The 13,591-nt window shown below is 44.3% G+C and overlaps 1 protein-coding gene across 1 annotated transcript in view; it reads right to left on the reverse strand.

Annotated features, from left to right (window-relative positions):
• The window catches only part of LOC120028751 (unconventional myosin-VIIa-like), a 39,362-nt gene extending 26,119 nt beyond the window's left edge, over positions 1-13,243 (reverse strand). The window contains exons 1-14 of the mRNA XM_038973983.1: positions 13,139-13,243; positions 7,323-7,436; positions 7,014-7,166; positions 5,840-6,024; positions 5,603-5,724; positions 5,258-5,400; positions 4,926-5,039; positions 4,685-4,838; positions 4,491-4,567; positions 3,838-3,957; positions 3,595-3,737; positions 2,413-2,623; positions 1,217-1,352; positions 7-113 (exon numbers count right to left, since the gene is read on the reverse strand). Coding sequence (XP_038829911.1) covers positions 7-113; positions 1,217-1,352; positions 2,413-2,623; positions 3,595-3,737; positions 3,838-3,957; positions 4,491-4,567; positions 4,685-4,838; positions 4,926-5,039; positions 5,258-5,400; positions 5,603-5,724; positions 5,840-6,024; positions 7,014-7,166; positions 7,323-7,436; positions 13,139-13,243 — 1,884 coding nt within the window. The remainder of the gene's footprint in view (positions 1-6; positions 114-1,216; positions 1,353-2,412; positions 2,624-3,594; positions 3,738-3,837; positions 3,958-4,490; positions 4,568-4,684; positions 4,839-4,925; positions 5,040-5,257; positions 5,401-5,602; positions 5,725-5,839; positions 6,025-7,013; positions 7,167-7,322; positions 7,437-13,138) is intronic.
• Positions 13,244-13,591: the final 348 nt, after the last annotated feature.

The raw sequence follows: 13,591 nt of genomic DNA on the forward strand, positions 1-13,591 counted from the left end.
CATTACCATGGCAACATCGGCCTGGAAGATCTGCTTGATGAACTTGTTCCTGGAGGAGTGAACCAGCTGGATGATGTCACCGTGCAGGGTGTCTCTGTTCTTCTCCAAGAAACCTATTATTGATAAGGCTATTAGTTATTGGTTATTGATAGGGCTATTGGTTATTGGTTATTGATAGGGCTATTGGTTATTGGTTATTGATAGGGCTATTGGTTATTGGTTATTGATAGGGCTATTGGTTATTGATAAGGCTATGGTTATTGGTTATTGATAAGGTTCTTGGTTATTGGTTATTGATAAGGCTCTTGGTTATTGATAGGGCTCTTGGTTATCGGTTATTCATATGGCTATTAGTTATTGGTAATGGATAAGGCTTTTGGTTATTGATAAGACTATTGGTTATTGGTTATTCATAAGGCTCTTGGTTATTGATAAGGCTATTGGTTATTGGTTATTGATAAGTCTATTGGTTATTGGTTATTGATACGAATATTGATTATTGATAAGGCTCTTGGTTATTGATAAGGCTCTTGGTTATTGGTTATTGATAAGTCTATTGGTTATTGGTTATTGATACGAATATTGATTATTGATAAGGCTCTTGGTTATTGATAAGGCTCTTGGTTACTGGTTATTGATAGGGCTCTTGGTTATTGATAAGGCTATTGGTTATTGATAAGGCTCTTCATTATTGGTTATTGATAAGGCTCTTGGTTATTGATAGGGATCTTGGTTATTGGTTATTGATAAGGCTATTAGTTATTGGTAATGGATAAGGCTTTTGGTTATTGATAAGACTATTGGTTATTGGTTATTAATAAGGCTCTTGGTTATTGATATGGCTATTGGTTATTGGTTATTGATAAGGCTATTGGTTATTGGTTATTGATACAGATATTGGTTATTGGTAAGGCTCTTGGTTCTTGGTTATTGATAAGGCTCTTGGTTATTGGTTATTGATAAGGCTATCGGTTATTGTTTAGGACATTGGGTCTAGTGTGTCCTATCCTCTATTAGTCCTGAGAAGAACCCTTTACAGTGACTTTTTCATTGAGGTTGGTCATTACAAAACCAAAGCATGTTGGTTTTAACATTAAATAAGCATTTTATCAATTTCCACTGTCCTCCAAGAGTTGATGATTTTGGTCACCATGTTGTATATGATAATCAGTCATTCAGTATGTGATAATCATGTTGCCATAATGTTGTCACGTACCTCGTGTCTCGTAGTAAACCACCCCAGCAAAGTGCTGGATGCCAAACTGGGTCTCATAAGTGTTCTTAGGAGGAATGTAGTTGGTGTTCAACTTATGCTGAGAGTTCAACTTATTCAACATAGTAGTGTCTGTACCCTGAGACAGAGAAGGGGGGGGGGGGGGGGGGAGAGGTGGATGAGAGGGATGGGTTAGGGAGATATGATCTAACTAAGTACCCTGGGAACTGACAGAGTAGGTTTACACAAATATTTGCTTAGATATTTGTTCTCTCCCCATTATACTGTATCCATGTTTCCCTCTCTCCTTTTCCTTCTACGTTAGGGAACAACAGATGTAGCATCTTACTTTGACCCAGTTTGCTACAGCAGGAAAATAGTCCTGCAGCAACAGGAAATGTGAATTATTATGTGGATTATAATACATTTTTCTTTTTTTATATTTCTTTTATATTTTTTATTATTTTTCTTCTCCCCAATTTTGTGGTATCCAATTGGTAGTTACAGTCTTGTCTCATCGCTGCAACTTCCGTACGGACTCGGGAGAGGCAAAGGTCGAGAGCCGCGCATTCTCCCGAAACACAACCCAACCAAGCCGCACTGCTTCTTGACACAATGCCCACTTTACCCGGAAGCCAGCCGCACCAATGTGTTGGAGGAAACACTGTACACCTGGCGACTGTGTCAGCATGCACTGCGCCCGGCCCGCAACAGGAGTCGCTAGTGTGCGATGGGACAAGGACATCCCTGCCGGCCAAACCCTCCCCTAACCCGAACGACACCCCATGGGTCTCCTGGTTGCGACCGGCTGCAACACCAGCAGAGACACTCGGGTGGCCATGTGCATTATAATTAATGGCCATTTTTGTAGCTGTTGATACATTTTTCGTAAGGGAAAATCAGGTCTGAAATTTCTATGTGGAAATTAAATACTTCAGAAGTCTTTTTAAAACTCAAATACACTACAAATTTGACATTTCACCCTGTTGCAGGAAAGTTTCCTGCAACAGGGTGATCAAATTAAGATCCTACATCTGTATATGTACCGTATCTATCTATAATGCAGTTATATTGGGGAAAATGCTCTCCTCGTCTATGAGGTTTATGATGATCAAGGGTTTGATAGCGATCATGTTTCTCGTCCCTCTCTCGCCCACCCCCTATCCTCATCTACCTCGAGGTTATACTATCATCAATACCTTGGGGAACTTGCTCTCCTCGTCTATGAGGCTGATGATGTTCATGGGTTTGATAGCGATCATGTCCAGGGCATCCTGGTTGTCTGTGAACTCGATATGTTGCCAGTTGATGTGTTCCAGGTTGTATTGCTCCTGCTCCAGCTTGAACACATGCCTCACAAAGAACTGCTGCAGGTTCTCATTGGCAAAATTAATGCACAGCTGCTCAAAACTGTTGATAGGGAGAGACACATACACACACATTTCTGGTATTTTATTAGGATCCCCATTAGCTGTTTAAAGCAGCAGCTACTCTTCCTGGGTTCCACACAAAACATGAAACATGACATAATACGGAACATTAATAAACAAGAACAGCTTAAGGACAGAACTACATATTTTTTTTTTTTTAAAGGCACACGTAGCCTAGATATCAATACATACACACAAACTATCTAGGTCAAATAGGGGAGAGGCGTTGTGTTGTGAGGTGTTGCTTCATCTGTTTTTTGAAACCAGGTTTGCCTTTTATTTGAGAAATATGAGATGGAACAGAGTTCCATCCAATAATAGCTCTATATAATACTGTACGGTTTCTTGAATTTGTTCTGAATTTGGGGACTGTGAAAAGACCCCTGGTGGCATGTCTGGTGGGGTAAGCTTGTGTGTCAGAGCTGTGTGTAAGTTGACTATGCTGTCACGACTTCAGCCGAAGTTGATGCCTCTCCTTGTTCGGGTGGTGTTCGGCGGTCGACGTCACCGTTCTTCTAGCCATCGCCGATCCATTTGTAATTTTCACACACACCTGGTTTTCATTTCCCAATTACTGGTCATGTATTTAACCCTCTGTTTCCCCCATGTCTTTGTGTGTGATTGTTCTTTGTTCAGGTCGGAATGTTCCAGCTGGTTTGTACCGGGTGCTGTTTATCACCCATGCTTTCTGGCAACCGTTCTTTTTGCACTTTGTAAATTGTTTACTTTGTGCTGTCGAGTAAAGTGCGTTGTTTCACTCATCTCTGCTCTCCTGCGCCTGACTGTATACACCCACCAGCCTGACATATGCAAACAATTTGGGATTTTCAACACATTAATGTTTCTTATATGAACGCAGGGCAGGAAAACCGACACAAACTGCAGTGTTCAGGTGTGTGTCTCTGTTCCGTTCGTTCGTTCGTGCGTGCATGCGTGCGTGTGTGCGTGTACCTGTTGATGGTGAAGTTTTCGAAGCCAAAGATGTCGAGTAGTCCTATGGAGCGTCTGAGGGCTTTGGGCTCGTGGGACGGAGGCTTGTAGATAGCTGCATTGATCTTCTCTACAATCCACACAAACAGACGACCGTAGATCCCCTACACACACAAAGCACGCACACACACAATATACATATGCTAGAGAGTGTTTGAAACAGTGTGTCACACACCAGAGAGCATGTTAATGTGTGTGTGTTACCTTGACGAAGGCGTCCCGTACGTCCAGTGCCTGCTCTATACTGAGGGGAGTGGAGACTGTTTCTCCTCTAGTGATCAGAGTCCTACTGGTCAGACAGTTCATCAGGTCTTTACAGTCCACCTACACACACGAAGGCAGGCAGGCGGGTGCGTGCACACGTACACACACACACACACACACACACACACACACACACACACACACACACGCATACGCACACGCACACAGCAACATTAAGTCAGAAAACACACTTCTTTCACACCATCAACCAATGTCGACAACAGTCCAAGTTTGTGTGTTTCACCAGTTTGCCACTAGGAGGTGCTCACTGCCGTGTTATTCACTAAGCACTGTTAGCTCTCTCCCACTCCCTCCCTCCCTCCTCCTCCACTCCCCCTCCTCCCTCCTCCTCCGCTCTCCCTCATCACCTTCTCCACTCTCCTTCCCTCCCTTCACCTCCCTCCCTGTCTTTCCCTGTCTTCCCCTCCACCTCCCTCTCCCTCCCTCCCGCAGTGGTCTAGGACTCACCTGTAGTTCTCCAGCAGCTGTGACATAACTAGTTCAGGTTACTGCTGTACAACCACTCATTGGATAGAGTAGGTGTGTATATGTACGGTAGGTTTATGGATACAGTGTGTGTGTGCGTGTGTTACCTCCAGCAGTGTAGCAGCAGAAATCAGGTCTACGCTGCGGACCACCTCACAGGCATCCAGGTTGTCATAAGTACGAGCTAAGGGTCAGAGGTCAGAGGTTGGAGGTAGGTGACAGTGAAGTCAGTATGATTTCATTCAAATATGTATGTCTGTGTGTGTATGTGTGAGTGTGTGTGTATGTGTGTACCTATTACCTTCATAACGCAGGTTCCCCATATGTAGTATAGAAGCCAATAGTTTGGAGATCATCCAGTTCTCAATGTCAGAGAACATCAACACCTTCATGGCTGATTGGATGTTTGAATACTCCTTCATATCATCACGACCATCACACACAGTACACTTCCCCTGGAGGGAGGAGAACTTTAGTTGAATGATATTTTCTCACTACTGTTCTGATAGCGTTGTTAAAGTGTGAGCTAAGTGGTGTCCTACTATAGTAAGGTAGCTGTAGTCTGTGGCTTTCCCTAGTCCCAGTTTCTTCTTCTGGTCTGAAGGCATGCCCTTCAACATACAGTAGAAGATATGGTAGTTCCTCTCATCACGAGCCTGCAGGGAGGGGGGGGGGGGGGGGGGGGGATAGAGATGACACGATAGTGACCAAAATAACACAGCTTGTAGACTGTATCACAGGATATAGGACAGTTGCTTACTTCCGCTAGCTAACACTGCCTGTTCCAAAACGTTTTGCTTCGTTTTGCTATGGTGTGCACTAATGAATCCAACCCTGTCTGCAGATCCTATAACCCCACCCCTTGAATTCATACCTGTCTGCAGACTCGTGACTTCTCCAGCAGGTACTGTTCTATCTTGGCCCCCTCTATGGCGCCTCTCTTGTTGAAGTGGATGTCGATGTATTTCCCGAAGCGGCTAGAGTTATCATTACGGATCGTCTTAGCGTTACCAAACGCTGCGGACAGACAACACAAAGCGCTCAACACTAACGACTAGAACTACTATAGGGTTTGTTATTTTATTTATTTATTTGTATGTGTATGTGTATGTGTATGTGTATGTGTGTGTGTGTGTGTGTGTGTGTGTGTGTGTGTGTGTGTGTGTGTGTGTGTGTGTGTGTGTGTGTGTGTGTGTGTGTGTGTGTGTGTGTGTCCTACCCTCCAGTATAGGATTAGCCTCTAGGACCTGTTGTTCTATCCAGGAGTGTTGTCCACTGATGGCTGCTAGGAACTGGAGGATCAGCTTGGTGCTCTCGGTCTTCCCTGCTCCAGACTCACCACTGAGAACACACACATCAAATTAGATCCGACTTGGTGTTCTCACGCGCTTCTAAGAACACACACACACCCAGACACGCACACCCAGACACACACACCCCTCTCCCTCTCACACACCTGATGATACAGCACTGGTCTCTGTTGTTCCTCTGCATGTTGAAGTAACAGTTATCTGCGATGGCAAAGATGTGTGGAGGCATCTCTCCTATCTTCTTATTGGTGTACAGGCGGATCTGGTCAGCTGTGTAGATGGGCAGCACCTGGTAGGGGTTTACCGCCACCAGGATAGAGCCTGTATACGTCTGGAGGGGACGGGGGTAAAGGGCAAAGGGCAAGGTAGGACACCAAATCAAAGATCCTACAAATGGAAAGTGAAGATGGGTCATGCAGTGCTGTGCAGTGCTGCAGTAGAGATGACATGCACGTTAGTACATCAACTCTGCACTCTGTAATCAGTTTAAATGGACAGACACACAGGGAACATTGCAGCAGGACAGAAGTACTTTATAGTTGGCCGTTCTCATTTACCTGCCACATGAAAATGAGGGGAGGATGAAGTCTGTGTGTACATGTGTGATGGGAGTAGAGGTGACGTGGGGTTCATCTCTCAGAGGGTGCAGTCAGTGACAACTGAGTATCAGTAACGGTCACTGGAGCCCGGACAGCCATGAGTAAAACTAGTAGCTCATACAAACACTAACATATGCACTCATACACCCACACACCCAGACAGACAGACACACACACTGGTGGTGAGTATCTCAGGCAGCCATGCATGATGCCCCTGTACTTACTCTCCCACCACAGTTAGTCTACAGAAAGGAAGGAGGAGAGAAAACGAGAAAGAGAGAGAGGGGGAAGGAGGAAGAGGAGGTACAAAGAGTGAGGGAGGAAGAAGGGAGAGAAACAGAGAAAATCAAGGCAAAAGCACAGGTTGACTGAGAGCAGGAGAGACTCAAACAGATAGAGTGAAGGAAGAAGGAAAGGAAGGAGAGAGAGAGAGAAAGTGAGAGAGAGAGAGAGAGAGAGAGAGAGAGAGAGAGAGAGAGAGAGAGAGAGAGAGAGAGAGAGAACAGAGAACAGAGAGAACAGAGACCTCTGGGCAGGCCTCAAACTGGGTTCTGGGTGGCAGCTACAGATCCTAGCAGTAGTTGTATAGTAGTAGTACTGCAGTAGTAGTATAGTAGTAGTACAGTATTAGTACTCACATGTATAGTGTTCCCTATATCGTATGAGCAGGTTGTATTACAATAGTAGTTTAGTATGGTAGTAGTACAGAAGTATCACTCACATATATAAGGTGTTCCCTATATCGTATGAGCAGGTTGCGGAGGATACCGGCCTCGTTGAGGTCTCCCAGGCGGATCATGTCATCCACCCCGTGGATGGAGGTGGGGTGCATGGGCTTAATGTTGGTTGCATTCTGGGGGGATATCCAATGCTCCTGGAGAAAGAATGGGCTGTTTGTGTCAGGCTGGAACAAATGCCTGCATCATTTTAGCCTCCACAAATTAGTATTTTGTGTGAAAGTTGAGAGAATGCTGTGTAAATGATTGTGTGAATGTTGTATAAATGTATTGTGTGGATGTTTGAGACTCACGTTCCCCTCATCATCCAGAACCTGTATCTGTCCAGAGTCGCAGAGTTTGACCACGGCTCCGATGGGGACCACAAACTCCCGGCCCGCCTTCAGGTCCAACCACACATAGTCCCCCTAGGAGAGGAGATATACAACAACCCCTCAAACCAACACAATACATGGGTTGCGTCCAAAATGGCACCGCATTCCCTATACAGAGCACTTGTTATGTAGGGAATAGGGCACCATTTGGAACGGAGCTAGTATATTTACATGTCCACATATCGAGAGGGAGAGGGAGGAAGAGAGAAAGATAGAGAGAGAGAGAGAGAGAGAGAGAGAGAGAGAGAGAGAGAGAGAGAGAGAGAGAGAGAGAATGTTTTTCATGCTAATAAAGCAGCTTGAATTTGAATTTGAATTTGACAGAGACAGAGAGAGAGAGACACAGAGAGACAGAGAGACAGAGAGAGAGACAGAGAGAGACAGAGAGAGAGACAGAGAGAGAGAGAGACAATGTTTTTCATGCCAATAAAGCAGCTTGAATTTGAATTTGAATTTGACAGAGACAGAGAGAGAGAGAGACAGAGAGAGAGAGAGAGAGAGACAGAGAGAGAGACAGAGAGAGACAGAGAGAGAGAGAGAGAGACAATGTTTTTCATGCCAATAAAGCAGCTTGAATTTGAATTTGACAGAGACAGAGAGAGAGAGACAGAGAGAGACAGAGAGAGAGAGAGAGAGAGAGAGAGAGAGAGAGACAGAGAGAGAGAGAGAAAGAGAGAGAAAGAGAGAGAGAGACAGAGACAGAGAGAGAGAGACAATGTTTTTCATGCCAATAAAGCAGCTTGAATTTGAATTTGAATTTGACAGAGACAGAGAGAGAGAAACAGAGAGAGAGAGAGAGACAGAGAGAGAGAGAGAGAGAGAGGGAGAGAGACAGAGAGAGAGAGACAGAGAGAGAGAGAGAGAGACAGAGAGACAGAGAGAGAGAGAGACACTACGGAAAAAGAAGGAACAGCACGTCAGAAATCAGCTCAATGTAATTGAAGAATCCATAGACTCTAACCAATTCTGGGAAAATTGGAAAACACTAAACAAACAACAACACGAAGAATTATCTATCCAAAATGGAGATGTATGGGTAAACCACTTCTCCAATCTTTTTGGCTCTATAACAAAGAACAAACAGCAAAAACATATACATGATCAAATACAAATCCTAGAATCAACCATTTAAAGACTACCAGAACCCACTGGATTCTCCAATTACATTGAATGAGTTACAGGACAAAATAAAAACCCTCCAACCCAAAAAGGCCTGTGGTGTTGATGGTATCCTTAATGAAATGATCAAATATACAGACAACAAATTCCAATTGGCTATACTAAAACTCTTTAACATCGTCCTTAGCTCTGGCATCTTCCCCAATATTTGGAACCAAGGACTGATCACCCCAATCCACAAAAGTGGAGACAAATTTGACCCCAATAACTACCGTGGAATATGCGTCAACAGTAACCTTGGGAAAATCCTCTGCATTATCATTAACAGCAGACTCGTACATTTCCTCAATGAAAACAATGTACTGAGCAAATGTCAAATTTTTACCAAATTACCGTACAACAGACCATGTATTCACCCTACACACCCTAATTGACAACCAAACAAACCAAAACAAAGGCAAAGTCTTCTCATGCTTTGTTGATTTCAAAAAAGCCTTCGACTCAATTTGGCATGAGGGTCTGCTTTTCAAATTGATGGAAAGTGGTGTTGGGGTAAAATATACGACATTATAAAATCCATGTACACAAACAACAAGTGTGCGGTTAAAATTGGCAAAAAAAACGCACATTTCTTCACACAGGGTCGTGGGGTGAGACAGGGATGCAGCTTAAGCCCCACCCTCTTCAACATATATATCAAAGAATTGGCGCGGGCACTAGAACAGTCTGCAGCACCCGGCCTCACCCTACTAGAATCCGAAGTCAAATGTCTACTGTTTGCTGATGATCTGGTGCTTCTGTCACCAACCAAGGAGGGCCTACAGCAGCACCTAGATCTTCTGCACAGATTCTGTCAGACCTGGGCCCTGACAGTAAATCTCAGTAAGACCAAAATAATGGTGTTCCAAAAAAGGTCCAGTCGCCAAGACCACAAATTCCATCTAGACACTGTTGCGCTAGAGCACACAAAAAACTATACATACCTCGGCCTAAACATCAGCGCCACAGGTAACTTCCACAAAGCTGTGAACGATCTGAGAGACAAGGCAAGAAGGGCATTCTATGCCATCAAAAGGAACATAAATTTCAACATACCAATTAGGATCTGGCTAAAAATACTTGAATCAGTCATAGAGCCCATCGCCCTTTATGGTTGTGAGGTCTGGGGTCCGCTCACCAACCAAGACTTCACAAAATGGGACAAACACCAAATTGAGACTCTGCATGCAGAATTCTGCAAAAAATATCCTCCGTGTACAACGTAGAACACCAAATAATGCATGCAGAGCAGAATTAGGCCGATACCCACTAATTATCAAAATCCAGAAAAGAGCCGTTAAATTCTACAACCACCTAAAAGGAAGCGATTTTAGGTCCACAGACGACGCAATCGCAACCACACTGCACACTGCCCTAACCCATCTGGACAAGAGGAATACCTATGTGAGAATGCTGTTCATCGACTACAGCTCAGCATTTAACACCGTAGTACCCTCCAAACTCGTCATCAAGCTTGAGACCCTGGGTCTCGACCCCACCCTGTGCAACTGGGTCCTGGACTTCCTGACGGGCCGCCCCCAGGTGGTGAGGGTAGGTAACAACATCTCCACCCCGCTGATCCTCAACACTGGGGCCCCACAAGGGTGCGTTCTGAGCCCTCTCCTGTACTCCCTGTTCACCCACGACTGCGTGGCCACGCACGCCTCCAACTCAATCATCAAGTTTGCGGACGACACTACAGTGGTAGGCTTGATTACCAACAACGACGAGACGGCCTACAGGGAGGAGGTGAGGGCCCTCGGAGTGTGGTGTCAGGAAAATAACCTCACACTCAACGTCAACAAAACAAAGGAGATGATTGTGGACTTCAGGAAACAGCAGAGGGAGCACCCCCCTATCCACATCGACGGGTCAGTAGTGGAGAAGGTGGAAAGTTTTAAGTTCCTCGGTGTACACATCACGGACAAACTGAATTGGTCCACCCACACAGACAGCGTTGTGAAGAAGGCGCAGCAGCGCCTCTTCAACCTCAGGAGGCTGAAGAAATTCGGCTTGTCACCAAAAGCACTCACAAATTTCTACAGATGCACAATCGAGAGCATCCTGTCGGGCTGTATCACCGCCTGGTACGGCAACTGCTCTGCCCACAACCGTAAGGCTCTCCAGAGGGTAGTGAGGTCTGCACAACGCATCACCGGGGGCAAACTACCTGCCCTCCAGGACACCTACACCACCCAATGTCACAGGAAGGCCATAAAGATCATCAAGGACAACAACCACCCAAGCCACTGCCTGTTCACCCCGCTATCATCCAGAAGGCGAGGTCAGTACAGGTGCATCAAAGCAGGGACCGGGAGACTGAAAAACAGCTTCTATCTCAAGGCCATCAGACTGTTAAACAGCCACCACTAACATTTAGCGGCCGCTGCCAACATACTGACTCAACTCCAGCCACTTTAATAATGGGAATTGATGGAAATTATGTAAAAATGTACCACTAGCCACTTTAAACAATGCCACTTAATATAATGTTTACATACCCTACATTACTCATCTCATATGTATATGTATATACTGTACTCTATATCATCTACTGCATCTTGCCATCTTTATGTAATACATGTATCACTAGCCACTTTAAACTATGCCACTTTATGTTTACATACCCTACATTACTCATCTCATATGTATATACTGTACTCTATACCATCTACTGCATCTTGCCTATGCCGTTCTGTACCATCACTCATTCATATATCTTTATGTACATATTCTTTATCCCTTTACACTTGTGTGTATAAGGTAGTAGTTGTGGAATTGTTAGGTTAGATTACTTGTTGGTTATTACTGCATTGTCGGAACTAGAAGCACAAGCATTTCGCTACACTCGCATTAACATCTGCTAACCATGTGTATGTGACAAATACAATTTGATTTGATTTGATTTGATTTCCCAAACCTTCCATAACAAAGCCATCACCTACAGAGAGATGAACCTGGAGAAGAGTCCCCTAAGCAAGCTGGTCCTAGGGCTCCGTTCACAAACACAAACACACCCCACAGAGCCCCAGGACAGCAGCACAATTAGACCCAACCAAATCATGAGAAAACAAAAAGATAATTACTTGACACATTGGAAAGAATTAACAAAAAAACAGAGCAAACTAGAATGCTATTTGGCCCTAAACAGAGAGTACACAGTGGCAGAATACCTGACCACTGTGACTGACCCAAAATTAAGGAAAGCTTTGACTATGTACAGACTCAGTGAGCATAGCCTTGCTATTGAGAAAGGCCGCCGTAGGCAGACATGGCTCTCAAGAGAAGACAGGCTATGTGCACACTGCCCACAAAATGAGGTGGAAACTGAGCTGCACTTCCTAACCTCCTGCCCAATGTATGACCATATTAGAGAGACATATTTCCCTCAGATTACACAGATCCACAAAGAATTTGAAAACAAATCCAATTTTGATAAACTCCCATATCTACTGGGTGAAATTCCACAGTGTGCCATCACAGCAGCAAGATTTGTGATCTGTTGCCACAAGAAAAGGGCAACCAGTGAAGAACAAACACCATTGTAAATACAACCCATATTTATGCTTATTTATTTTCCCTTGTGTACTTTAACCATTTGTACATTGTTACAACACTGTATATATATAATATGACATTTGAAATGTCTTTATTGTTTTGAAACTTCTGTATGTGTAATGTTTACTGTTAATTTTTATTGTTTATTTCACTTTTGTATATTATCTACCTCACTTTCTTTGGCAATGTTAACACATGTTTCCCATGCCAATAAAGCCCCTTGAATTGAATTGAATTGAATTGAATTGAGACAGAGAGAGAGAGAGCGAGAGAGAGAGACAGAGAGAGAGAGACAGAGAGAAAGAGACAGAGACAGAGACAGAGACAGAGACAGAGAGAGAGAGAGAGAGAGAGAGAGAGAGAGAGAGAGAGAGAGAGAGAGAGAGAGAGAGAGAGAGAGAGAGAGAGACAGAGAGAGACAGAGAGAGACAGAGAGAGACAGAGAGAGACAGAGAGAGAGACAGAGAGAGAGAGAGAGAGACAGAGAGAGAGACAGAGAGAGAGAGAGAGACAGAGAGAGAGACAGAGAGACAGAGAGAGAGAGAGAGAGAGAGAGAGAGAGAGAGAGAGAGAGAGAGAGAGAGAGAGAGAGGGCAAAGTATTATTAAAGCAGAAGGTGTATAGCAGACATATAAGAGGTGGGGATATGGTTGATAGAGATGACGCCCTAGAGCAGTACTGACATGGTTCAGTGTCATAATCAATATTAAACAATGACATCATCAGTGTCACACACAAACAGCTGTGCATCAGGCCTAACAACAGCCCTTAGTTGTGATGTATTATTTACAATATACCTCTGCCTCTTGTACCTGATTTCTTTTTCATATACAGCAGAAGTAAGTGTCTTATACAATCTTTCCGTTGGGGACAAAGTTTTATTGTATTGTAAACATGGCTTCTATGTGGTAAACCAATTATAACACTGCCTAAGCTCCTCTGATAGAGGGAGGATTACCTGCAATCCATTCACAATACTAAACACAGTCCTACACACACACACAGTGCTGTAGTCCTACCGGTAGCAGTGTAGAGTGCTTGAAGACAGTGTTGACGTTTCGTACTAGAGCCCATTTAGCCTGGTCTTTCTCATACAGGTCCACATAGTCACGACGTTTGTACATCGTCACTGTTAGTCCACACACACAGACAACCCTCAATGTCTTCCACTGGCCAAACCCCAGTCCTCCAGTACTCTATTCCTCACACACACCTTCTCAAAGTCTTCCACCATCCAACCCTAATTTGCCCAGTAGTCCAAACCTCAAGTCCTATACACATCCCACTAACTCCACACCAAGTGGTTGCCAACGGTAATGTGATGTCACTTCCTGTCCAGATGTGTTCTGATATCAAAGATGGTGCAATGAATATTGGCTCTGCCTCTTCCTCTCTGGTTCTAAGTTTGAAAACAGGAGCGAGTAATAATAGAAAAATAACAATCCACTGTCCTCCCCGCCTCCGGCCAACAC

The sequence above is a fragment of the Salvelinus namaycush genome, chromosome 34 (assembly GCF_016432855.1).
Source record: "Salvelinus namaycush isolate Seneca chromosome 34, SaNama_1.0, whole genome shotgun sequence".
NCBI classification, from domain to species: domain Eukaryota; kingdom Metazoa; phylum Chordata; class Actinopteri; order Salmoniformes; family Salmonidae; genus Salvelinus; species Salvelinus namaycush.